Source organism: Bufo bufo, chromosome 1 (genome assembly GCF_905171765.1).
Source record: "Bufo bufo chromosome 1, aBufBuf1.1, whole genome shotgun sequence".
Lineage (NCBI taxonomy): Eukaryota > Metazoa > Chordata > Amphibia > Anura > Bufonidae > Bufo > Bufo bufo.
The window spans coordinates 383,218,084-383,242,735 of record NC_053389.1 but is presented as its reverse complement, the minus strand read 5'-3'; the positions used below and the strand labels follow the sequence as shown (position 1 = coordinate 383,242,735).

At 41.8% G+C, this 24,652-nt stretch overlaps 1 protein-coding gene across 2 annotated transcripts in view; it reads right to left on the bottom strand.

Annotated features, from left to right (window-relative positions):
* The window catches only part of FAM193B (family with sequence similarity 193 member B), a 49,752-nt gene extending 25,717 nt beyond the window's left edge, over positions 1-24,035 (bottom strand). For both annotated transcript variants that reach the window (XR_005773908.1, XM_040405440.1), the window contains exons 1-7: positions 23,747-24,035; positions 11,723-11,965; positions 10,098-10,326; positions 3,472-3,654; positions 3,037-3,379; positions 2,654-2,849; positions 1,303-1,530 (exon numbers count right to left, since the gene is read on the bottom strand). Coding sequence is in view for 1 of the 2 variants with exons in the window: in XM_040405440.1 (XP_040261374.1) it covers positions 1,303-1,530; positions 2,654-2,849; positions 3,037-3,379; positions 3,472-3,654; positions 10,098-10,326; positions 11,723-11,965; positions 23,747-23,890 (1,566 nt within the window). In the remaining variant the exon portion in view is untranslated. The remainder of the gene's footprint in view (positions 1-1,302; positions 1,531-2,653; positions 2,850-3,036; positions 3,380-3,471; positions 3,655-10,097; positions 10,327-11,722; positions 11,966-23,746) is intronic.
* Positions 24,036-24,652: the final 617 nt, after the last annotated feature.

The following is a 24,652-nucleotide window of genomic DNA, read 5'->3' as shown; positions in this document are numbered from 1 at the left end:
CCTGCATACAGAGAGACCTTTCTCTGCCCTGTCCTCTGTAGGGACAGGAAACACTGGTGTTGGTGGTGGGAGGGGGGTATTTAACCTTTCTCTGTTCCTGCCCCTACAGAAGGTCAGGGGTCAATCTCCTTGTATGCCGTCGTGATGATGCTATGGAAAAAATGCTAATGTGAAAGTAGCCTTAGCAGGCATGTCATCAATGCATGAAATGGATAGAAAGACTGGTGGCATGGACCACAGCAGCAGATTTATTAGGTGAGAAATGGGTCTGTTTTTTATTTTATGACTTTACCTCCATTTAGTGAATTTTCTTCTGAACTCCAAAGATCTGATGAAACAAGACTAAATGACTAGACACTTTTTATGCCACTCTTGAAAAGTGGATGGAAACCTAGATGTATGCCAGATTTATCTAGTGCAAAATTGGCGCAGTCTCACTCCAGTAGAGGGTGACATATAAACTGGAGTAACAACTCTAGACAAAAATGTCAATTTTTAAAGGGATTCTGTCACAAAGTTTTAGGCTATAGAGATACGGACATGCACGGCTAGATCGCCGCTAGCATGTCCGCAATATACCTGTCCTATAGGGCTGTGTGCTTTTATTTTCGTTAAAAAAGGATTTTAGAGATATGTAAATTTGTCTTGTAAGGTGCCCAAGGGGCTGTACGAACCTTCCTGGTGCCCAGCCACGCCCGCCTGTGAAGGAGCCAAGCACCGCCTATGTCCTTCGAATCTCCTCCTTTCGTCACCGATAGATTGCCGTAATCTCGCGCAGTGCCGGTATAGTGTTCCTTCCCTGTGCTGGCATCAGCCTCAGGGAAGGAACTGTGCATGCGCGAGCTCGCGCATCGCGAGATTACGGCAATCTATCGGTGACGAAAGGAGGAGATTCGGAGGACATAGGCGGTGCTGGGCTCCTTCACAGTCGGGCGTGGCCAGATTCCAAATTTCATTTTTCACACCAACCTTGAAAAATGGTAGATGGAAATTAATTTGTTGCTATAGGCAACTAAACCAGTTTTCCTTTACACCAGATTTGATAAGTCTGCAGGATTGTGTTTTTTTTTTTTCCCCTAGGGAGATTTTTCAATGGTGGCAATGATTTTTATAAAAATAAAATCCCCTGTCCTTCCACTGTAGCTTCTTTTATTACACACCTAGGGGGATGTTTTATAACCCTCTGACTTGAAAATAAGTCAAAAATTCCTGAAGGACATCTCTCCTATACCTGTGTTAAGGGTAAAAATAATTCTTTTTTTTCCCCCTTGCTTTTGCAACCCTTCCTCTTAGGCCTTTTACCTTTTTCTTCAGCTTATGTCGCGCCCTCTTGGCTGCTTTGTTGCTGCTAGTGCTCCTAGGTTCAGAGCTGTTGATAAAATCAAGGAGTTCATCTACATCACGATGGTCCACAGCCTGCTCCCCCGGGGAATGTCTCTTCTGCGGTACCTCCTCTTTTCTCTTAGTCAAACGTGATCGAAGTTTCTCACGCATCTCTGGGTAATTTCGACTAGTTGGGGCTGGAGGTGGCTTCAAAGACAAGAAATTTATCACATTTTTTATTCTGAATATTCATTCATATAGAAAAATTCATATTCAATTGGCAGGAGGATGCACTTTAGATTACCATTTTGGTCTTTTAATGGCCTGTTTGGAATGGTTTTAAAGTGAACCTGTCATGTGATTTCTGTTGCCCTAATTGAGAGCAGGATACGATAAATGGAGAGAAATTGATTGTACACAAAATTCTGTCAATCATCCTGTGTGGGTGGGGTAATCAGGACTCTCACTGTCTCTCTTCGGAGTCCTAGCAGGATCTACTGTGCTTTTTACTCAGAAATCCTGCTCCAAATCACATAAACCTCTATATATCACAGAGCTCAGCTTCTCTCCCTTTATGATATGCTGCTGTCATGTAATCACCTGACAGGTTCACTTTAAATAAAAAAATAATTTTTTTTTTCTCTATAATACCTCATAAAGGAATTAAACAATGATTCCTCTATTCAGCCAAGTTGCAACATTTCAACTTCCACAGGAGCTTTCAAATTGCATATAGAGGAAGACCTGTCAATCAGAGCAGGGTAGGGAGAAGCTGCGGCCACCAGGCACTTCTCCCCTTGACCACCTCTGTTTAAAACCAAGTGTTCTCTGCCAAGCAAGTTTCCATTTATACATGTATAGGAGCGTCCAATATATTTTGACTGGAGCAGAGCCATGTTAGTAAACCTCCTTCTACAACCCTAGACATCTGTTTTGTGGTTTTTGCCCCTCCAAAGAGGCGTCCTTCTCTTAATAGGCATCTCTTGTGTTGATGACATGAGCTAAGGATACTTTCACATTTGCGTTGTTAATTCGGGTATTGATATCCGGCAGAATGCATGACGACTAAATGGAAACTTCTTCTCCGGTATTGAGATCTCAATACAGGAAAACAACAATGCAAGTGTGAAAGTAGGCTAATTAGCATATTAATTTTCACTGCCTGAAAACTAGTTTCTCCCATTGGGTCTATACAATGAATGCCATCCCTAAAAAAAACAAAAAAAAAAAAAAACACATCTATTCATCACTGATTGGGGGGGTTGGGACATTTCTTTTTACTAGAAATTCTACTGTTCACGAAGAAAAATAAAATGTATAGATTTCTCACCGTGTTGTGGCCAAAAAACTCGCAGTAGCAGCAGTCACAGAACTTGCCGTCTCTCTGATTCGTGGAGGAAGAAGTGCATGAGCTGCGCTCTGAGCTACTGTCTTCATCTTCACCCAGCCCCTCATCCGCTTCACAAGGTTGCGTGGCCATGCAGTTTGATGCATTCGAAAATTTGTGCCCTCTGCAGGTTGCATCCCTACAACATTAAGTTTAAAAACTGCAGTGAAGCAGAACAATTGTGCTTTCCCATTCAGTTTACATTATGAGAATATAATTTAATTAAAAAAAATTATAATATTAATTTTTTATTTGAAAATACACAAAAAAGCAAAAGCATTTATAGAGGCAATTACCGGTATTCAGGGTACCTTTTGCCTATATACCTGTTAGTGTTCCCCAGGGTGTTTCCTCCTTGAAGTGCATTTGCTCCACTACAATGCCCATTGCAGGGATGGCTGCAGGCAGAGAGTGGTGGCGGAGGTGGATTGACTTTGAGGAGGGATGGGCTGGACCCTGGTAAATGACTACCTATGTGAGCCCCAGAGGAGGCACAGACAGTGGCTTTAGATGGTGCAGTGTGAGAGGAGAGGCCTGTGGCTGACGAAAGGTGTGGAGGTGGAGGACTGTGAGGAGATGTTGGCTGTTGTGACGAGAGCCCTGTTGGACTGTTTGGGGGAGCGCTAGGATCACAATGTCGATGAAGCTCTGAAGAATGATAAGCTTCCCCTGCAAGGACAAAATTTGTAAAACTTAGCTGTGTGAGAGCCTGACAATCACATGTTAAATCACAACACAACCACAGCTATGGCTTTGCTCACCCGGGGATAGCGGCCTGTGGCACATGGATTTAAACTGCTTGGGAGATTTACAGAAGTTGAGTGAGGTAGGGAGTGTTCCTGTGCTGGCTCCAGAAGGACTGTATGGACACACCTTCAAGCCAGACAGCTTTGAAGTCTTGCTGACATGTTCCGGCGATGCCGAGAGTCCACTGCCTTTTTCCCCTGAAGCATACAATAAATGATGTTATTCATCTAAATCACAGCACATATATACATTAAAACTGATAGAATAAACTGACAGTAAGCTAGATGCAAACAGGAAGCAAGGAAAATGTCAAGTCGGCCATTAAATAGCATACAAATGCTAACTTTTTATCCAGTATCACACATGCAAGATAGGTTAGTTATGTCAACCAGATCCAACTTCTCATTGTAAAAATGTAGACATTTCTATTCTGTGTAATCCTTTAGCATCATATCTATAAAAGTCCTTGAAAACAAAGGATTGGAAAAAATCTCTGGGCCAGCTGGGGTTTCTTGGTAGCCACAAATTAAAGAACCTTCATAGATGTCAGTAGGAAATTAATGAAAATATTAGGTTCCAGCAGTAAATGCCTAGGTGTATTGGCCATCTGTTTGCTGAGATGTCCAGTTCTGTTTTCCCTAAACCTATCCGATCGACAGATTTTCTTTAGGTTTAATTTAATTTTTTTACATCTTAAAAGGGACCACACTAATCGGCTGACAGCCGTAGGTAGCAGCTGGGGAGAGCAGGACAAACATACCTTTTGTGGAGCTTTTATTATCAGAAGTACCGTAGTGTGAATATGAACTTTTATTCAAGTGCACTGGAGGCGTGGCTTCACTGTGAAGTGCTCTCTGCACTGTGCTGCTTCATAGCCCCTCCCCTCTGAGTGACAGCTGTAATGGTCTCCTGGTTGGATGCTACAGCGTCACCTAGAGCAGAAGTAGGGGCTGTGAAGCTCAATGCAGAGAGTATATGACAATGAATCTCTGTCTCTGGTCCGCTCGTCAACATCCGGTTTCACACAAGTCACGTGTGCCACTACAGCAAGTGACAGACCATACTTGTGATGTGTGCCCCTTGTGTCATGAGCCCCACTGACATGAAGCATGGTAGACACCTCATTGCTGAAGCAGCACATATGACCCGCCTCACACCGGATGTAGAAGAGCGGAATCACAGCATGGCAGTGTGGACCAAAGGAGCCAGGACACGACAGGGAAGGGGGCAAGTATACTTCCCTCCACAGGTCCAGCGACGTGGAGGCATCTAGCAAAAAGGCCCCCCCCAAAGGTGAACAATCCCTTTAAAGCAGGGCTCGACAAATCCCAGGCGCCAGGTCGCCATGGCGATCAGGAATTTTGTCCTGGCGCCTGGGTATTTACCCTCACATGGCTGCCCACCAATAATCCAGGGCGCTCCCGGCACTCCACCGCCTCTACGTGACCTTCTCGGACAGTCTGGGGATGCTGCTCGTGGCTCAGGTGTGACCCGCGGGCGGAGAGCGGGATGGACAGGGTGGCATCGGGGGAGCGGAGGAGGTAGGTAGGACGCAGTGGGTCCGCATCATGTGGGCGTTCCTTCTCCCTGACCGCAGCACTGTATAATCGCAGCGCAGCGCAGGGAGAAGGAACGCCCAGGAGAGAAGCTGATTTCTCCTCCCCATTGCTCCGATAGTAATTAGAATATGGAGCAGGAGACAGTAAAGGGGCACGGCGGGCGAACAGAGCGGCGCCCAGGAATAATAGTAAGTGCTGGGACATCTCTGGGCGCCGCTCTGTGTAGCCTGCTACTTAAATTCTGGACCCATATAAGGTGGTCTTTAACACATAATACACGAGGCAGGTGCCAGCAGCAGAATCGCATAGCCTCTGACAGGGAGCTGTGATCAGCGACCGTTAACCCCTCAGGTGCGGCACCTGAGGGGTTAACTGCAGGTGATCTGCTGCCAGTACCCGCCTCCTGTATTAAGGGTTAATTATCATTGGTGGCGCAGTGCTCCCGCCCCTCTCAACCCCCCAGTATTAAAATCATCGGTGGCAGTGGCCACAGGGTCGGCTCCCCTTCTCATTGGTGGCAGTGGCCACAGGGTGTAATCCTGGGGCTCCGATTGGTTACCATGGCAGCCAGGACGCTACTGAAGTCCTGGCTGCCATAGTCAGTTCCATGCTGCTGTGTGCACAAAGCACAGAGCAGCAGGGAGAGTGTAAAGTCCTATTCACCCTGATAGAGCTCTATTAGGCTGCGTTCACACGGGCGAGATTTCCGCGCGGGTGCAATGCGGTAGGTGAACGCATTGCACCCGCACTGAATCCGGACCCATTCATTTCAATGGGGCTGTTCAGATGAGCGATGATTTTCACGCATCACTTGTGCGTTGCGTGAAAATCGCAGCATGCTCTATATTCTGCTTTTTCACGCAACGCAGGCCCCATAGAAGTGAATGGGGTTGCGTGAAAATCGCAAGCAAGTGCGGATGCGGTGCGATTTTCACGCATGGTTGCTAGGTGACAGTCTATTCACTGTATTATTTTCCCTTATAACATGGTTATAAGGGAAAATAATAGCATTCTGAATACAGAATGCTTAGTAAAATAGCGCTGGAGGGGTTAAAAAAAATAAACAAATTAACTCACCTTCTCCTCTTGTTCGCGAAGTTCCCGGTATGATGAGTTGTGGGCTAAAGGACCTTTGGTGACGTCAGATCACATGCTCCAATCACATGGTCCATCACCACGGTGATGTACCATGTGATTGGAGCATGTGATCTGACGTCACCAAAGGTCCTTTAGCCCACAACTCATCATACCGGGAACTTCGCGAACAAGAGGAGAAGGTGAGTTAATTTGTTTATTTTTTTTAACCCCTCCAGCGCTATTTTACTAAGCATTCTGTATTCAGAATGCTATTATTTTCCCTTATAACCATGTTATAAGGGAAAATAATACAATCTACACTACAACTAACCCAAACCCGAACTTCTGTGAAGAAGTTCGGGTCTGGGTACCACAGTAGGTTTTTTATCACGCGCGTGCAGAACACAATACACCCGCGCGATAAAAACTGAACATCGGAAGGCAATCGCAGTCAAAACTGACTGCAATTGCATTCCTACTTGCGCGGGTTTGCCGCAACACACCGGGACGCATCCGGACCTAATCCGGACCTAATCCGGACACGCTCGTGTGAACCCAGCCTTAGGGTGAATAGGACAAGGGATTAAAAAATCCCAGGTTCTGGCCCCTAAGGGGGGAAATAGTTATTAAATAAAAAGTTTAAAAAATATAAATAAAAAAAAATAAAAAAATATTAAAAGGGGTATTCTTATCTTAATGATCACTGTTAAATCTGTTAATGATTTAACAGTGATCATTTTTCTAAATATATTTAATTAACTAATTCCCACCCCTTAGAAGAAAATAAACATATACTTACCTGACTGTTGTCTTCTGTCTACCCTGGTTACGGCCACCGCTCTTCTCAGGAATTGCTGTGGCCGTGCTTGCGCAGACTACTTTTTCTCTCTTCTCCCGGCCGGCTGCGCGCAGTCCAGAAAGCGCACGCCGAGGCCGCGCATGCGCTATGGTCATTTCTTCATGGCCAGTATAGTATAATTGCCAGGAAGAAGTCACCAGGGCGCATGCGCGGCCTCGGTGTGCGCGTTCAGTCCAGCGCGCGGCCCGGCCGGGAGAAGACTTCAATCAAGATGGAGCCCACCCCCTGCCAAGTGCCGAAACCAGGAAGTCGACAGCGCGCCGGGAGCAGGTAAGTATGAAACGGCGTGTTGAGAATACCCCTTTAAGTATAAATCACCCCCTTTCCAAATTTCACATATAAGATATATAAACAATAAATAAATAAATAAACATCACATATCGCCAGGTTAGAAAAGTCCAAACTATGAAAATATAAAAAAAAAAATCTATGCGGTGAATGCCAGAACAGAAAAAAAATTAAATAAAACTGCGCGATTTGCCTTTTTTTTTTATATTCAGAATGCACGTGCCTTTTTTTGTTTCTTTTTTCACATGGTATCGAATATCGCAATACTTTTTTATGGTATCTAAATCGAATCAAAAATTTGGTATAGCAACAACTCTACTCCGTACACTGCCACTGTATGCGTGTGTGCGCGATTATGTACACTGCCACTGTGCGCGCGATTATGCACCCTGCCGCTGTGTGCGCGCGCGATTATGCACCCTGCCGCTGTGTGCGCGCGATTATGCACCCTGCCGCTGTGTGCGCGCGATTATGCACCCTGCCGCTGTGTGCGCGCGATTATGCACCCTGCCGCTGTGTGCGCGCGATTATGCACCCTGCCGCTGTGTGCGCGCGATTATGCACCCTGCCGCTGTGTGCGCGCGATTATGCACCCTGCCGCTGTGTGCGCGCGATTATGCACCCTGCCGCTGTGTGCGCGCGATTATGCACCCTGCCGCTGTGTGCGCGCGATTATGCACCCTGCCGCTGTGTGCGCGCGATTATGCACCCTGCCGCTGTGTGCGCGCGATTATGTACACTGCATGCGATTATGTACACTGCCACTGTATGCGTGTGTGCGATTATGTACACTGCCACTGTATGCGATTATGTACACTGCCACTGTATGCGTGTGTGCGATTATGTACACTGCCACTGTATATGTTGTTAATGCCCATGTTGTTTGGTTCTAGACTTCTTTAGATGTTAATTTAAGAAATGTTATTTCTGTCGCTGAAAATTAGGCTTTATAAAAGGTAAAAAAATAAAATTAAAAAAAAACACGGCTCCTAACTTTTTTAGCTGGCTCCTAGATTCCAAGGAAATTTGTCAAGCCTTGCCTTTAAAGGTATGTTTGTCGTGTTCTCCCCAGCTCCCACCTAATGCTGTCAGTAGCTTAGCAACAGCTGACAGACTCCCTTTAACTTTTATAGATGAGCTGCTATAATAATAATAATAATAATAATAATAATAATAATAATAATAATAATAATAATAATAATAAATAATAATAATAAATCTTAATACAGGTAAAAGGATATAAAATATATGATGGTTGTGCACACCTCATTAGGAGGTGTGCACAACCATCATATATTTTATATCTATTTTCTGTCTTATAGACTGGGTGAGTCTATATTGGTTGGGGCACCCACTCCGTATACAACTACCAGGTGAGCCATCACAAACCATAACAGGTAAAAGGATACCTAATACATGCATTTATCTTTATAATGGTGTTAAATGCTTATTAAAGCTTACCTGTCCTTTCATAATAAGCTGCAATGTGTTTAAAGGGGTTCTGCAGTTTGTTTAAACTGACGATCTATCCTCTGGATAGATCATCAGCATCTGATCGGCGGGGGTCGGACACCCAGGACCCCCTCCGATCAGTTGTTTGAGAAGGCAGCGGCGCTCAAGGAGCGACTTGTATCAACTGGCCTGGGCGCGGCTAAGCTCTGTTTACTTGAATGGAGCTTCTCAAACAGCTGATCGGCGGGGTTCCCAAGTGTAGGACCCCCGCCGATCAGATGCTGATGATCTATCCAGAGGATAGATCAGTTTAACCAAACTGCAGAACCCCTTTAAGCATATCTGCCCATTATATGACTTACCTGGCATGTGTTACTTCTCTTTGCATTCTGCATCTCTCATTCTCAGTGAGCTGGTGGGTGGAGAGTAGCTGCTCATCATGTCTGCCCATAAACTACATATGGAGACTAACTGTCTCTCACTCACTCATAATCACCATATAGGACATTAAAGAGAAGTACTGAGCGGTATAGATTTCGATACAGCATGAGTCAGATATGACACTTACTATTACCTACTGACTCATGAATCTGTCAGTCCGTTTCTTCCTGCCCTTTCTCCCCCCTCCCAATATCCACACTTCTATGGACTGGTATAATCTGATCCCTCAATGAGCAGGCAGCCTGTGTTGGTCTCAATGTCGGATTTCACACATATTTCAGAGAGAAAGTTGTTTTAGTAAAGAGATGGGGCAGAAATTGGTCACTGTACTGTCTTGCAACTTAAATCATAAGCAGCTTTTTGACCCTGAAGGATTTTTGTTATTTACTTTATTCTACAGCGTCTCACATTTGAGGTTAGAGCGTAAATTATCTGCCTGACCAGAATTTGGATATTGAAAGAAACAGCTTAAAATTTCCAACTTGGACTTTTATTGCATATACACAAGATATGTGGGACCCGCGCCTTATGAATAGAGAGGTGGTCGTGCATATCCACGGCTCTCTCCATTTTGACAGCATTACCTTATTTTTAACCTGCCACTTCAAAACAGTCAGCCCCAAAAAATACAATGCCAGGGCTGATGGCAAGGACAGGAAGGGATCACTATTGAGCATCGTATCTAGCAGATTAAACATTCAGATTTTGGGTGACTGTGCAGGCATAACTCCTGCTATCATGCGATGCTGGAAGGGGTTAAGTAGTTTTCTATAAGATGACCTAGCATCAGCTCACAACAGCAGAGCTGTATCAGAAGAACAATTGCTGCATTAGATAACTATCAGATATTGCTGAAATTAAGTGTCCACTGAAAACTTTTTGGGTTTACAATCCCCTGATGGGTCAATAGTAACTACATCCAGTAGGCATAACCTTCTACGATAATGTGCCAATCAGCACTTACCTGCAGATCCAGCTCCGGGGTTTCCATTGGAGTGCTGCGAGTTCCAGAGTCCTGATAGCTTGTGAGCAGACAGAAAGGAACTAGGGTCCCAGTCCCCAGAGTTTCCTTGGCAAGAAGAAGAAGAGGAAGAAGAAGACGTGGAGGAAGATGAAGAGGATGACGAGGATGATGAGGAGTGCGAACCACCACCGCAGGTTTGAGACTTGCAGGATGTGTGTGATAAGGAAACCTGCAATAGGAACAGACAGAGCAGTTTTATGCTGTGTAAAAGAAAGATAAATGCCATTAATATTATTGTAAAATAGAGCAAAACACAATGTTGAGGTTATTTCCATCTGGGACACTGATGATATATCGCTAGGAAATGCCATCAACAGGACCTCCTAAGTGAACAGTAGCACATTCGCAGCCACCCTCCATTCACCACTAAGGGAGACCCGAAAATAGCCAAGTGCTGGCTCAGCTACTTCCAGCAGTCCCATAGCGGTGAATGGAGAGATGGACACACTTGCGTGGTGTGCTATCCATTCATCACTATGGGGCTTTCGAAAATAGTATAGCTAAAGGTATCCACTATCTACTGGATAGAATAGTATAACTTATCAGTGGGGGTCCAAACCCACACGTCAAATTTTAGACATTCTGCATGAGACAAACAAATTTTGCTTGGGTGTAAGGTGCTCAAGCATTAATACATTTCTGTCAATTACCTTGGTCACCAATCTGGTGGTAACGTACAAACACGGGGGTAACATCTCTAGACAAAACTTTAATGTTCAAAGTTGTGCCAATTTTTGTCAAATTAAAAAAAAATAATTAAAAGCACCATGCAAGGTTTCATAAATGTCACAAATTATGCCAAAGACTCAAGAAAAACGGACTTCAAATTCCCCTCATGATAAGTTTCCCCCCAGCATGGCCAACTATTCAATTTAAAGAAGTTTTGCCACTCTTAATATAAAAAAAATAAATAAATAATATATGAAAATCAGACATTATCATCTAGTATATGACAATCTCTTTCTAACAAAGCTAGAACCAGCCCTGTACCTCACATGGATCCAGAGATCTCCACATTTACTGCTCCAATTGGTCTTCTAGATTTACCATATATCCTAGTGCTTGCCGACATGATTTTTTTTCTCCTGCAGAAATGTTCTATCCTTGACCACAAAACAGACAAGAATAGGACATGTTCCATCCTTTTGCGGAACACACATACGAATGCAGACAGCACACAGTTGTGCTGTCCACATCTTTTGCGGCCCCATTGAAATGAATGGGTCTTCATATGATCCGAGCCCTTACAGCTCAGGAGGCAGTTGAAGGATAGAACTGAGCATGAGTCCACCTCAACAAGGTGGACAAAGAAATAAAAAGAACAAACAGCAGGTGGCGCTATACAGGTACATTTTATGGAAAAACTCAAAGGCTATGCTAAATTTTAATTACATGCAATGACAAAAGTATTCAGATCCAGGTGCTGGTTTGAAATGTACAGAATATTTTTCGTCAGACAAACCCTTCAACTGTTGCCTACAGTTTCACCCGCAATATTAGCTAATTGTTAGGGGACACAGCTGGCAGACCTGTGGCGATCAGAATGTAAATGTAAAAACCATTACCGCTAATGGTTGCTCTCCGATCGCCTGTCTTTCTTCTTCCTCTACACTCTTCCGGCAACTCTGGCAAATCCACAGTGGCATCTCACCCAGAAGGTTTTGTGCTAAAGAGGGCATGAAAGAGGCAGGAATTTCATCCACTGGTGACAGCAACCCATTGTGTGAAGTGGAGCCCAACCAATCTTTCTTCTCTCGATGACACAACAGGCAGCACGTCTGTACAAATTCACTCGAAGGCGGCAATACCTAAAAAGCAAAGCACATGTCAATCACTACAAAGATGAAAACCTATGAAAAGGATCAGAGACACATTGTGGTTTATCATGTAGCAATCTGAGGATCTGTTCAGCTGCTGCATTAGTAACAATTCCCTAAGTGTATTCCAATTCTAAGAATCACTACAGAGCAGGAAATTAAAAAGTCCGGTCATGTTCTATACAAATCTGTTCTACAAAATCGAAGTATATACCGCAGACAGAAATACAGACTGATGAATGTGGCACCGACATATAATCAGGACACAGAAGGGCGATCTGATTCTTCAGTCTTGAGGGCCTACTAGGGCTCATGCACACAACAATATCCATTTTGCGGTCGCGGATCCACAAAACAAAGGGCTCGGCCTTGTGCATGCCACTATTTTTTTCAAACTCCTCTAGAAACGTCCTATACTTGTCCCAAAATGGAAAAAAATAAGACATGTTCTATGTCCGGGGCCGCGGAACGGACTGCACTCGGTCAGCTGTCCACATCTTTTGTGGCCCCACTGAAATGAATGGGTCTGCATCCGATCCGCAAAAAAGGCGGTGGACCAAACACAGTGTTACATATTCACATAGTAATAATCTATTAATCTAATGCACTGAAATAATGTATAGAACCCATGGCAATTATTGCAATCCACTGCAATCATCAATACAGACAGTCATTTTTCATCAGATTGTGCAGAAATTCCCAAAGAAATAACTGGAAAACCTAATTCATGCCTTATACATATACGTTATATTCTACATAAAGCTTGCAACACAATCAGGCAGGTTTACTATTAAAAAATGCACCAGAATTAAGCCACAATTTGCACAAAAATACTGGCATATATGCTTTGCTCCATATTTATTAAAGGGGTTATTAAAGTTATCTTGCTGATCAATATGAGATCGGCGGGGGTTGAACACCCCCACCTATAAGCTGGTTGAAGAGAAGGTCGCGTTCTGTGTCAGCGCAGCCTTCCCCTCATTGTTTACCTCCTCGCCTGCGACATTGCAGCCCTGAGCAGGTGTGATTACAAGAAGCCGTCCCATTCAAGTGTATAGGAAGGAGCCGTCCCATAGAAGTGAATAGGACGGCTTCTTAACCTGCTCACCGCTGCAGTGTCTATGGCGAGGAGGTAAACCATGAAGGGAAGGCTGCACTTGCATGGAGTGTGGCCTACTCTTCAACTAGCTGATCGGCAGAGGTGCCAGGTATCGGACCCCCGCTGATCTGATATTGATGGTCTATCCTGAGGACAGGTCATCAATAACAGTAACTTGGACAACCCCTTTAAGGGGGATATTTATCAAGACTGGCGTATTGTATGCCAGTCTTCATTCCCCCAGTGCTGCTGGAGTACAGGCCAAATTTATGCAGTGGTGCAGACCATATATCTGGTGCATCTTCCGGCTGTGCCGTGCAACACAATTATATCTACAGCTGCCTTAGATTTAAGTCTTTCTTCACACCAGAAAACTGGAGTAAAGAGAGATAAATGTGGCGGTCTGTGGCGCCACCCGCTCGCCTCCTCCCTTTCTTGTCACTTCTGAAAAGTGGCATGATGGGGAAAATGTGTAATGGGTGGAATAGTAGAGGGGGTGTATAATACAGAGCACATGTAATAATATATTGGGTGGGGGGGTTGTATCATACAGAGGACACGTTATAGTATAGTAGAGGAGGTGTATAATACAGAGGGCATGTTATAGTATAGTAGAGGAGGTGTATAATACAGAGGACACGTTATAGTATAGTAGAGGAGGTGTATAATACAGAGGACACGTTATAGTAGAGGAGGTGTATAATACAGAGGACACGTTATAGTATAGTAGAGGAGGTGTATAATACAGAGGACATGTTATAGTATAGTAGAGGAGGTGTATAATACAGAGGACATGTTATAGTATAGTAGAGGAGGTGTATAATACAGAGGACATGTTATAGTAGAGGAGGTGTATAATACAGAGGACATGTTATAGTAGAGGAGGTGTATAATACAGAGGACATGTTATAGTAGAGGAGGTGTATAATACAGAGGACACGTTATAGTAGAGGAGGTGTATAATACAGAGGACACGTTATAGTAGAGGAGGTGTATAATACAGAGGACACGTTATAGTAGAGGAGGTGTATCATACAGAGGACACGTTATAGTAGAGGAGGTGTATCATACAGAGGACACGTTATAGTAGAGGAGGTGTATCATACAGAGGACACGTTATAGTAGAGGAGGTGTATAATACAGAGGACACGTTATAGTAGAGGAGGTGTATAATACAGAGGACATGTTATAGTAGAGGAGGTGTATAATACAGAGGACATGTTATAGTAGAGGAGGTGTATAATACAGAGGGCATGTTATAGTAGAGGAGGTGTATAATACAGAGGACATGTTATAGTAGAGGAGGTGTATAATACAGAGGACACGTTATAGTATAGTAGAGGAGGTGTATAATACAGAGAGCATGTTATAGTAGAGGAGGTGTATAATACAGAGGACATGTTATAGTATAGTAGAGGAGGTGTATAATACAGAGGACATGTTATAGTAGAGGAGGTGTATAATACAGAGGACACGTTATAGTAGAGGAGGTGTATAATACAGAGGGCATGTTATAGTAGAGGAGGTGTATAATACAGAGGACACGTTATAGTATAGTAGAGGAGGTCGGTGTATAATACAGAGGACATGTTATAGTAGAGGAGGTGTATAATACAGAGGGCATGTTATAGTATAGTAGAGGAGGTGTATAATACAGAGGACACGTTATAGTATAGTAGAGGAGGTGTATAATACAGAGGACACGTTATAGTATAGTAGAGGAGGTGTATAATACAGAGGACACGTTATAGTATAGTAGAGGAGGTGTATAATACAGAGGACATGTTATAGTAGAGGAGGTGTATAATACAGAGGGCATGTTATAGTATAGTAGAGGAGGTGTATAATACAGAGGACACGTTATAGTATAGTAGAGGAGGTGTATAATACAGAGGACATGTTATAGTATAGTAGAGGAGGTGTATAATACAGAGGACATGTTAAAGTAGAGGAGGTGTATAATACAGAGGGCATGTTATAGTATAGTAGAGGAGGTGTATAATACAGAGGACATGTTATAGTATAGTAGAGGAGGTGTATAATACAGAGGACATGTTATAGTAGAGGAGGTGTATAATACAGAGGGCATGTTATAGTAGAGGAGGTGTATAATACAGAGGACACGTTATAGTAGAGGAGGTGTATAATACAGAAGGCATGTTATAGTAGAGGAGGTGTATAATACAGAGGACACGTTATAGTAGAGGAGGTGTATAATACAGAGGACACGTTATAGTAGAGGAGGTGTATAATACAGAGGACATGTTATAGTATAGTAGAGGAGGTGTATAATACAGAGGGCATGTTATAGTATAGTAGAGGAGGTGTATAATACAGAGGACATGTTATAGTAGAGGAGGTGTATAATACAGAGGGCATGTTATAGTAGAGGAGGTGTATAATACAGAGGACACGTTATAGTAGAGGAGGTGTATAATACAGAAGGCATGTTATAGTAGAGGAGGTGTATAATACAGAAGGCATGTTATAGTAGAGGAGGTGTATAATACAGAGGACACGTTATAGTAGAGGAGGTGTATAATACAGAGGACACGTTATAGTAGAGGAGGTGTATAATACACAGGACACGTTATAGTAGAGGAGGTGTATAATACAGAGGACATGTTATAGTATAGTAGGGGAAGTGTATAATACAGAGGGCATGTTATAGTATAGTAGAGGAGGTGTATAATACAGAGGACACGTTATAGTAGAGGAGGTGTATAATACAGAAGGCATGTTATAGTAGAGGAGGTGTATAATACAGAGGACATGTTATAGTATAGTAGAGGAGGTGTATAATACAGAGGACACGTTATAGTAGAGGAGGTGTATAATACAGAAGGCATGTTATAGTAGAGGAGGTGTATAATACAGAGGACACGTTATAGTAGAGGAGGTGTATAATACAGAGGGCATGTTATAGTATAGTAGAGGAGGTGTATAATACAGAGGGCATGTTATAGTATAGTAGAGGAGGTGTATAATACAGAGGACACGTTATAGTAGAGGAGGTGTATAATACAGAAGGCATGTTATAGTAGAGGAGGTGTATAATACAGAGGACATGTTATAGTATAGTAGAGGAGGTGTATAATACAGAGGACACGTTATAGTAGAGGAGGTGTATAATACAGAAGGCATGTTATAGTAGAGGAGGTGTATAATACAGAGGACACGTTATAGTAGAGGAGGTGTATAATACAGAGGGCATGTTATAGTAGAGGAGGTGTATAATACAGAGGACACGTTATAGTATAGTAGAGGAGGTGTATAATACAGAGGACATGTTATAGTAGAGGAGGTGTATAATACAGAGGGCATGTTATAGTATAGTAGAGGAGGTGTATAATACAGAGGACACGTTATAGTATAGTAGAGGAGGTGTATAATACAGAGGACATGTTATAGTATAGTAGAGGAGGTGTATAATACAGAGGACATGTTATAGTAGAGGAGGTGTATAATACAGAGGGCATGTTATAGTATAGTAGAGGAGGTGTATAATACAGAGGACATGTTATAGTAGAGGAGGTGTATAATACAGAGGACACGTTATAGTATAGTAGAGGAGGTGTATAATACAGAGGACATGTTATAGTAGAGGAGGTGTATAATACAGAGGACATGTTATAGTAGAGGAGGTGTATAATACAGAGGGCATGTTATAGTATAGTAGAGGAGGTGTATAATACAGAGGACATGTTATAGTAGAGGAGGTGTATAATACAGAGGACACGTTATAGTATAGTAGAGGAGGTGTATAATACAGAGGACACGTTATAGTAGAGGAGGTGTATAATACACAGGACACGTTATAGTAGAGGAGGTGTATAATACAGAGGACATGTTATAGTATAGTAGAGGAAGTGTATAATACAGAGGGCATGTTATAGTATAGTAGAGGAGGTGTATAATACAGAGGACACGTTATAGTAGAGGAGGTGTATAATACAGAAGGCATGTTATAGTAGAGGAGGTGTATAATACAGAGGACATGTTATAGTATAGTAGAGGAGGTGTATAATACAGAGGACACGTTATAGTAGAGGAGGTGTATAATACAGAAGGCATGTTATAGTAGAGGAGGTGTATAATACAGAGGACACGTTATAGTAGAGGAGGTGTATAATACAGAGGGCATGTTATAGTATAGTAGAGGAGGTGTATAATACAGAGGGCATGTTATAGTATAGTAGAGGAGGTGTATAATACAGAGGACACGTTATAGTAGAGGAGGTGTATAATACAGAAGGCATGTTATAGTAGAGGAGGTGTATAATACAGAGGACATGTTATAGTATAGTAGAGGAGGTGTATAATACAGAGGACACGTTATAGTAGAGGAGGTGTATAATACAGAAGGCATGTTATAGTAGAGGAGGTGTATAATACAGAAGGCATGTTATAGTAGAGGAGGTGTATAATACAGAGGACACGTTATAGTAGAGGAGGTGTATAATACAGAGGGCATGTTATAGTAGAGGAGGTGTATAATACAGAGGACACGTTATAGTATAGTAGAGGAGGTGTATAATACAGAGGACACGTTATAGTAGAGGAGGTGTATAATACACAGGACACGTTATAGTAGAGGAGGTGTATAATACAGAGGACATGTTATAGTATAGTAGAGGAAGTGTATAATACAGAGGGCATGTTATAGTATAGTAGAGGAGGTGTATAATACAGAGGACACGTTATAGTAGAGGAGGTGTATAATACAGAAGGCATGTTATAGTAGAGGAGGTGTATAATACAGAGGACATGTTATAGTATAGTAGAGGAGGTGTATAATACAGAGGACACGTTATAGTAGAGGAGGTGTATAATACAGAAGGCATGTTATAGTAGAGGAGGTGTATAATACAGAGGACACGTTATAGTAGAGGAGGTGTATAATACAGAGGGCATGTTATAGTATAGTAGAGGAGGTGTATAATACAGAGGGCATGTTATAGTATAGTAGAGGAGGTGTATAATACAGAGGACACGTTATAGTAGAGGAGGTGTATAATACAGAAGGCATGTTATAGTAGAGGAGGTGTATAATACAGAGGACATGTTATAGTATAGTAGAGGAGGTGTATAATACAGAGGACACGTTATAGTAGAGGAGGTGTATAATACAGAAGGCATGTTATAGTAGAGGAGGTGTATAATACAGAGGACACGTTATAGTAGAGGAGGTGTATAATACAGAGGACACGTTATAGTAGAGGAGGTGTATAATACACAAGGCATGTTATAGTAGAGGAGGTGTATAATACAGAGGACACGTTATAGTATAGTAGAGGAGGTGTATAATACAGAGGACATGTTATAGTAGAGGAGGTGTATAATACAGAGGGCATGTTATAGTATAGTAGAGGAGGTGTATAATACAGAGGACACGTTATAGTATAGTAGAGGAGGTGTATAATACAGAGGACATGTTATAGTATAGTAGAGGAGGTGTATAATACAGAGGACATGTTATAGTAGAGGAGGTGTATAATACAGAGGACATGTTATAGTAGAGGAGGTGTATAATACAGAGGACACGTTATAGTAGAGGAGGTGTATAATACAGAGGACACGTTATAGTATAGTAGAGGAGGTGTATAATACAGAGGACATGTTATAGTAGAGGAGGTGTATAATACAGAGGGCATGTTATAGTATAGTAGAGGAGGTGTATAATACAGAGGACACGTTATAGTAGAGGAGGTGTATAATACAGAGGACACGTTATAGTAGAGGAGGTGTATAATACAGAGGACACGTTATAGTAGAGGAGGTGTATAATACAGAAGGCATGTTATAGTAGAGGAGGTGTATAATACAGAGGACACGTTATAGTAGAGGAGGTGTATAATACAGAGGACACGTTATAGTAGAGGAGGTGTATAATACAGAGGACATGTTATAGTATAGTAGAGGAGGTGTATAATACAGAGGGCATGTTATAGTATAGTAGAGGAGGTGTATAATACAGAGGACACGTTATAGTAGAGGAGGTGTATAATACAGAAGGCATGTTATAGTAGAGGAGGTGTATAATACAGAGGACATGTTATAGTATAGTAGAGGAGGTGTATAATACAGAGGACACGTTATAGTAGAGGAGGTGTATAATACAGAAGACACGTTATAGTAGAGGAGGTGTATAATACAGAAGGCATGTTATAGTAGAGGAGGTGTATAATACAGAGGGCATGTTATAGTATAGTAGAGGAGGTGTATAATACAGAGGGCATGTTATAGTATAGTAGAGGAGGTGTATAATACAGAGAGCATGTTATAGTAGAGGAGGTGTATAATACAGAGGACACGTTATAGTATAGTAGAGGAGGTGTATAATACAGAGAGCATGTTATAGTAGAGGAGGTGTATAATACAGAGGACACGTTATAGTAGAGGAGGTGTATAATACAGAGGACACGTTATAGTATAGTAGAGGAGGTGTATAATACAGAGGACATGTTATAGTAGAGGAGGTGTATAATACAGAGGGCATGTTATAGTATAGTAGAGGAGGTGTATAATACAGAGGACATGTTATAGTAGAGGAGGTGTATAATACAGAGGACACGTTATAGTATAGTAGAGGAGGTGTATAATACAGAGGACACGTTATAGTATAGTAGAGGAGGTGTATAATACAGAGGACATGTTATAGTAGAGGAGGTGTATAATACAGAGGACATGTTATAGTAGAGGAGGTGTATAATACAGAGGGCATGTTATAGTATAGTAGAGGAGGTGTATAATACAGAGGACATGTTATAGTAGAGGAGGTGTATAATACAGAGGACACGTTATAGTATAGTAGAGGAGGTGTATAATACAGAGGACACGTTATAGTATAGTAGAGGAGGTGTATAATACAGAGGACATGTTATAGTAGAGGAGGTGTATAATACAGAGGACATGTTATAGTAGAGGAGGTGTATAATACAGAGGGCATGTTATAGTAGAGGAGGTGTATAATACAGAGGACACGTTATAGTAGAGGAGGTGTATAATACAGAAGGCATGTTATAGTATAGTAAAGGAGGTGTATAATACAGAGGACACGTTATAGTAGAGGAGGTGTATAATACAGAGGACATGTTATAGTAGAGGAGGTGTATAATACAGAGGGCATGTTATAGTATAGTAGAGGAGGTGTATAATACAGAGGACATGTTATAGTAGAGGAGGTGTATAATACAGAAGGCATGTTATAGTAGAGGAGGTGTATAATACAGAGGACACGTTATAGTAGAGGAGGTGTATAATACAGAAGGCATGTTATAGTATAGTAAAGGAGGTGTATAATACAGAGGACACGTTATAGTAGAGGAGGTGTATAATACAGAGGACATGTTATAGTAGAGGAGGTGTATAATACAGAGGGCATGTTATAGTAGAGGAGGTGTATAATACAGAGGGCATGTTATAGTATAGTAGAGGAGGTGTATAATACAGAGGACACGTTATAGTAGAGGAGGTGTATAATACAGAGGACACGTTATAGTAGAGGAGGTGTATAATACAGAGGACACGTTATAGTAGAGGAGGTGTATAATACACAGGACACGTTATAGTATAGTAGAGGAGGTGTATAATACAGAGGGCATGTTATAGTATAGTAGAGGAGGTGTATAATACAGAGAGCATGTTATAGTAGAGGAGGTGTATAATACAGAGGACACGTTATAGTAGAGGAGGTGTATAATACAGAAGGCATGTTATAGTATAGTAAAGGAGGTGTATAATACAGAGGACACGTTATAGTAGAGGAGGTGTATAATACAGAGGACACGTTATAGTATAGTAGAGGAGGTGTATAATACAGAGGACATGTTATAGTATAGTAGAGGAGGTGTATAATACAGAGGACATGTTATAGTATAGTAGAGGAGGTGTATAATACAGAGGACATGTTATAGTATAGTAGAGGAGGTGTATAATACAGAGGACATGTTATAGTATAGTAGAGGAGGTGTATAATACAGAGGACATGTTATAGTATAGTAGAGGAGGTGTATAATACAGAGGACATGTTATAGTATAGTAGAGGAGGTGTATAATACAGAGGACACGTTATAGTAGAGGAGGTGTATAATACAGAGGACACGTTATAGTAGAGGAGGTGTATAATACAGAGGGCATGTTATAGTATAGTAGAGGAGGTGTATAATACAGAGGACATGTTATAGTAGAGGAGGTGTATAATACAGAGGACACGTTATAGTATAGTAGAGGAGGTGTATAATACAGAGGACATGTTATAGTAGAGGAGGTGTATAATACAGAGGACATGTTATAGTATAGTAGAGGAGGTGTATAATACAGAGGACATGTTATAGTATAGTAGAGGAGGTGTATAATACAGAGGACATGTTATAGTATAGTAGAGGAGGTGTATAATACAGAGGACATGTTATAGTATAGTAGAGGAGGTGTATAATACAGAGGACATGTTATAGTATAGTAGAGGAGGTGTATAATACAGAGGACATGTTATAGTAGAGGAGGTGTATAATACAGAGGACATGTTATAGTAGAGGAGGTGTATAATACAGAGGACATGTTATAGTAGAGGAGGTGTATAATACAGAGGACACGTTATAGTATAGTAGAGGAGGTGTATAATACAGAGGACATGTTATAGTAGAGGAGGTGTATAATACAGAGGACATGTTATAGTAGAGGAGGTGTATAATACAGAGGGCATGTTATAGTAGAGGAGGTGTATAATACAGAGGGCATGTTATAGTAGAGGAGGTGTATAATACAGAGGACACGTTATAGTAGAGGAGGTGTATAATACAGAAGGCATGTTATAGTATAGTAAAGGAGGTGTATAATACAGAGGACACGTTATAGTAGAGGAGGTGTATAATACAGAGGACACGTTATAGTAGAGGAGGTGTATAATACAGAAGGCATGTTATAGTATAGTAAAGGAGGTGTATAATACAGAGGACACGTTATAGTAGAGGAGGTGTATAATACAGAGGACATGTTATAGTAGAGGAGGTGTATAATACAGAGGGCATGTTATAGTAGAGGAGGTGTATAATACAGAGGGCATGTTATAGTATAGTAGAGGAGGTGTATAATACAGAGGACACGTTATAGTAGAGGAGGTGTATAATACAGAGGACACGTTATAGTAGAGGAGGTGTATAATACAGAGGACACGTTATAGTAGAGGAGGTGTATAATACACAGGACACGTTATAGTATAGTAGAGGAGGTGTATAATACAGAGGGCATGTTATAGTATAGTAGAGGAGGTGTATAATACAGAGAGCATGTTATAGTAGAGGAGGTGTATAATACAGAGGACACGTTATAGTAGAGGAGGTGTATAATACAGAAGGCATGTTATAGTATAGTAAAGGAGGTGTATAATACAGAGGACACGTTATAGTAGAGGAGGTGTATAATACAGAGGACACGTTATAGTATAGTAGAGGAGGTGTATAATACAGAGGACATGTTATAGTATAGTAGAGGAGGTGTATAATACAGAGGACATGTTATAGTATAGTAGAGGAGGTGTATAATACAGAGGACATGTTATAGTATAGTAGAGGAGGTGTATAATACAGAGGACATGTTATAGTATAGTAGAGGAGGTGTATAATACAGAGGACATGTTATAGTATAGTAGAGGAGGTGTATAATACAGAGGACATGTTATAGTATAGTAGAGGAGGTGTATAATACAGAGGACACGTTATAGTATAGTAGAGGAGGTGTATAATACAGAGGACATGTTATAGTATAGTAGAGGAGGTGTATAATACAGAGGACATGTTATAGTATAGTAGAGGAGGTGTATAATACAGAGGACACGTTATAGTAGAGGAGGTGTATAATACAGAAGGCATGTTATAGTATAGTAAAGGAGGTGTATAATACAGAGGACACGTTATAGTAGAGGAGGTGTATAATACAGAGGACACGTTATAGTATAGTAGAGGAGGTGTATAATACAGAGGACATGTTATAGTATAGTAGAGGAGGTGTATAATACAGAGGACATGTTATAGTATAGTAGAGGAGGTGTATAATACAGAGGACATGTTATAGTATAGTAGAGGAGGTGTATAATACAGAGGACATGTTATAGTATAGTAGAGGAGGTGTATAATACAGAGGACATGTTATAGTATAGTAGAGGAGGTGTATAATACAGAGGACATGTTATAGTATAGTAGAGGAGGTGTATAATACAGAGGACACGTTATAGTATAGTAGAGGAGGTGTATAATACAGAGGACATGTTATAGTATAGTAGAGGAGGTGTATAATACAGAGGACATGTTATAGTATAGTAGAGGAGGTGTATAATACAGAGGACATGTTATAGTATAGTAGAGGAGGTGTATAATACAGAGGACATGTTATAGTATAGTAGAGGAGGTGTATAATACAGAGGACATGTTATAGTAGAGGAGGTGTATAATACAGAGGACATGTTATAGTAGAGGAGGTGTATAATACAGAGGACATGTTATAGTAGAGGAGGTGTATAATACAGAGGACACGTTATAGTATAGTAGAGGAGGTGTATAATACAGAGGACATGTTATAGTAGAGGAGGTGTATAATACAGAGGGCATGTTATAGTAGAGGAGGTGTATAATACAGAGGGCATGTTATAGTAACCAGCACCGGTTGTGGCACTTTACCTGCCCCCCTTTGCCCATCTCCTCGGGGCTTTCTCTTGCATCTGTCTCTGGTCCATCAGAAGAAGGGGACCCTTTCCCCGGCCTCTGCTGCCCCGCTGCTCGCTCCCTCCTGATGCTTCCTTGCTTGTTCCGCCTCCTGGTCATTGCTTGTTCCGTCACACGGCCTCCTGAACTTACACACTTCGTTCAGACGCCAAATCTAATTTTCAAAGACAACAATCCAGACCTATACCCCTTGGACAGGACAACAGGCAATATGGCGGCTTGCTGGGGACCATTACCACGCCCCTTGCCAGCAGGGTAAAGGTTATAGCGCAGCTGGCATCTGGTGTAAACCTGATGTTACGGCCGCCATTTTTCTTAATGGCAAACGATCTTCAATCATCAGCGCAAACGAGAGCCTACGCCATCTTTAGCGTGGGCAAACCACAGTAACTTTGGGAAGACGGGTAAACGTGGGCGCTAGTAATAAAAGTAGCGGTGGGCGGGTGATAAGTAGTAGGTGTCGCTTGATACTCACTGGGTCTAGCGGGTATGTGGTGCTGAGGAGGGCATACAGGTGAATTGTCAGACATAGGCTTCAAAGGAAGACCTGTCAAGTCAGGTATTTACAGAGGCAGCTGAAAATGTGTCATTCCTGGACAGCAAAATAATCTATGCTGCACAAAGAATTCTGCAGTATTTTTGCATCACTTTTTTCAGTTTTGAAAAGTTGGGAGGGAAAGTAGGCGTGGTTAACCTGTCAAACTGATTTCAATGGGTTGTCTGAGCTAGGTCTCCTTCACACATTGGGGTCATTTACTAATTGTGCTAAAAAAAAAACCAAGACCCCATTTTGCTACAATATTTTATCACATGGGCGTTTATACGGGGGCCAGGTTATCAGGCCTGACACATTTACAGGGG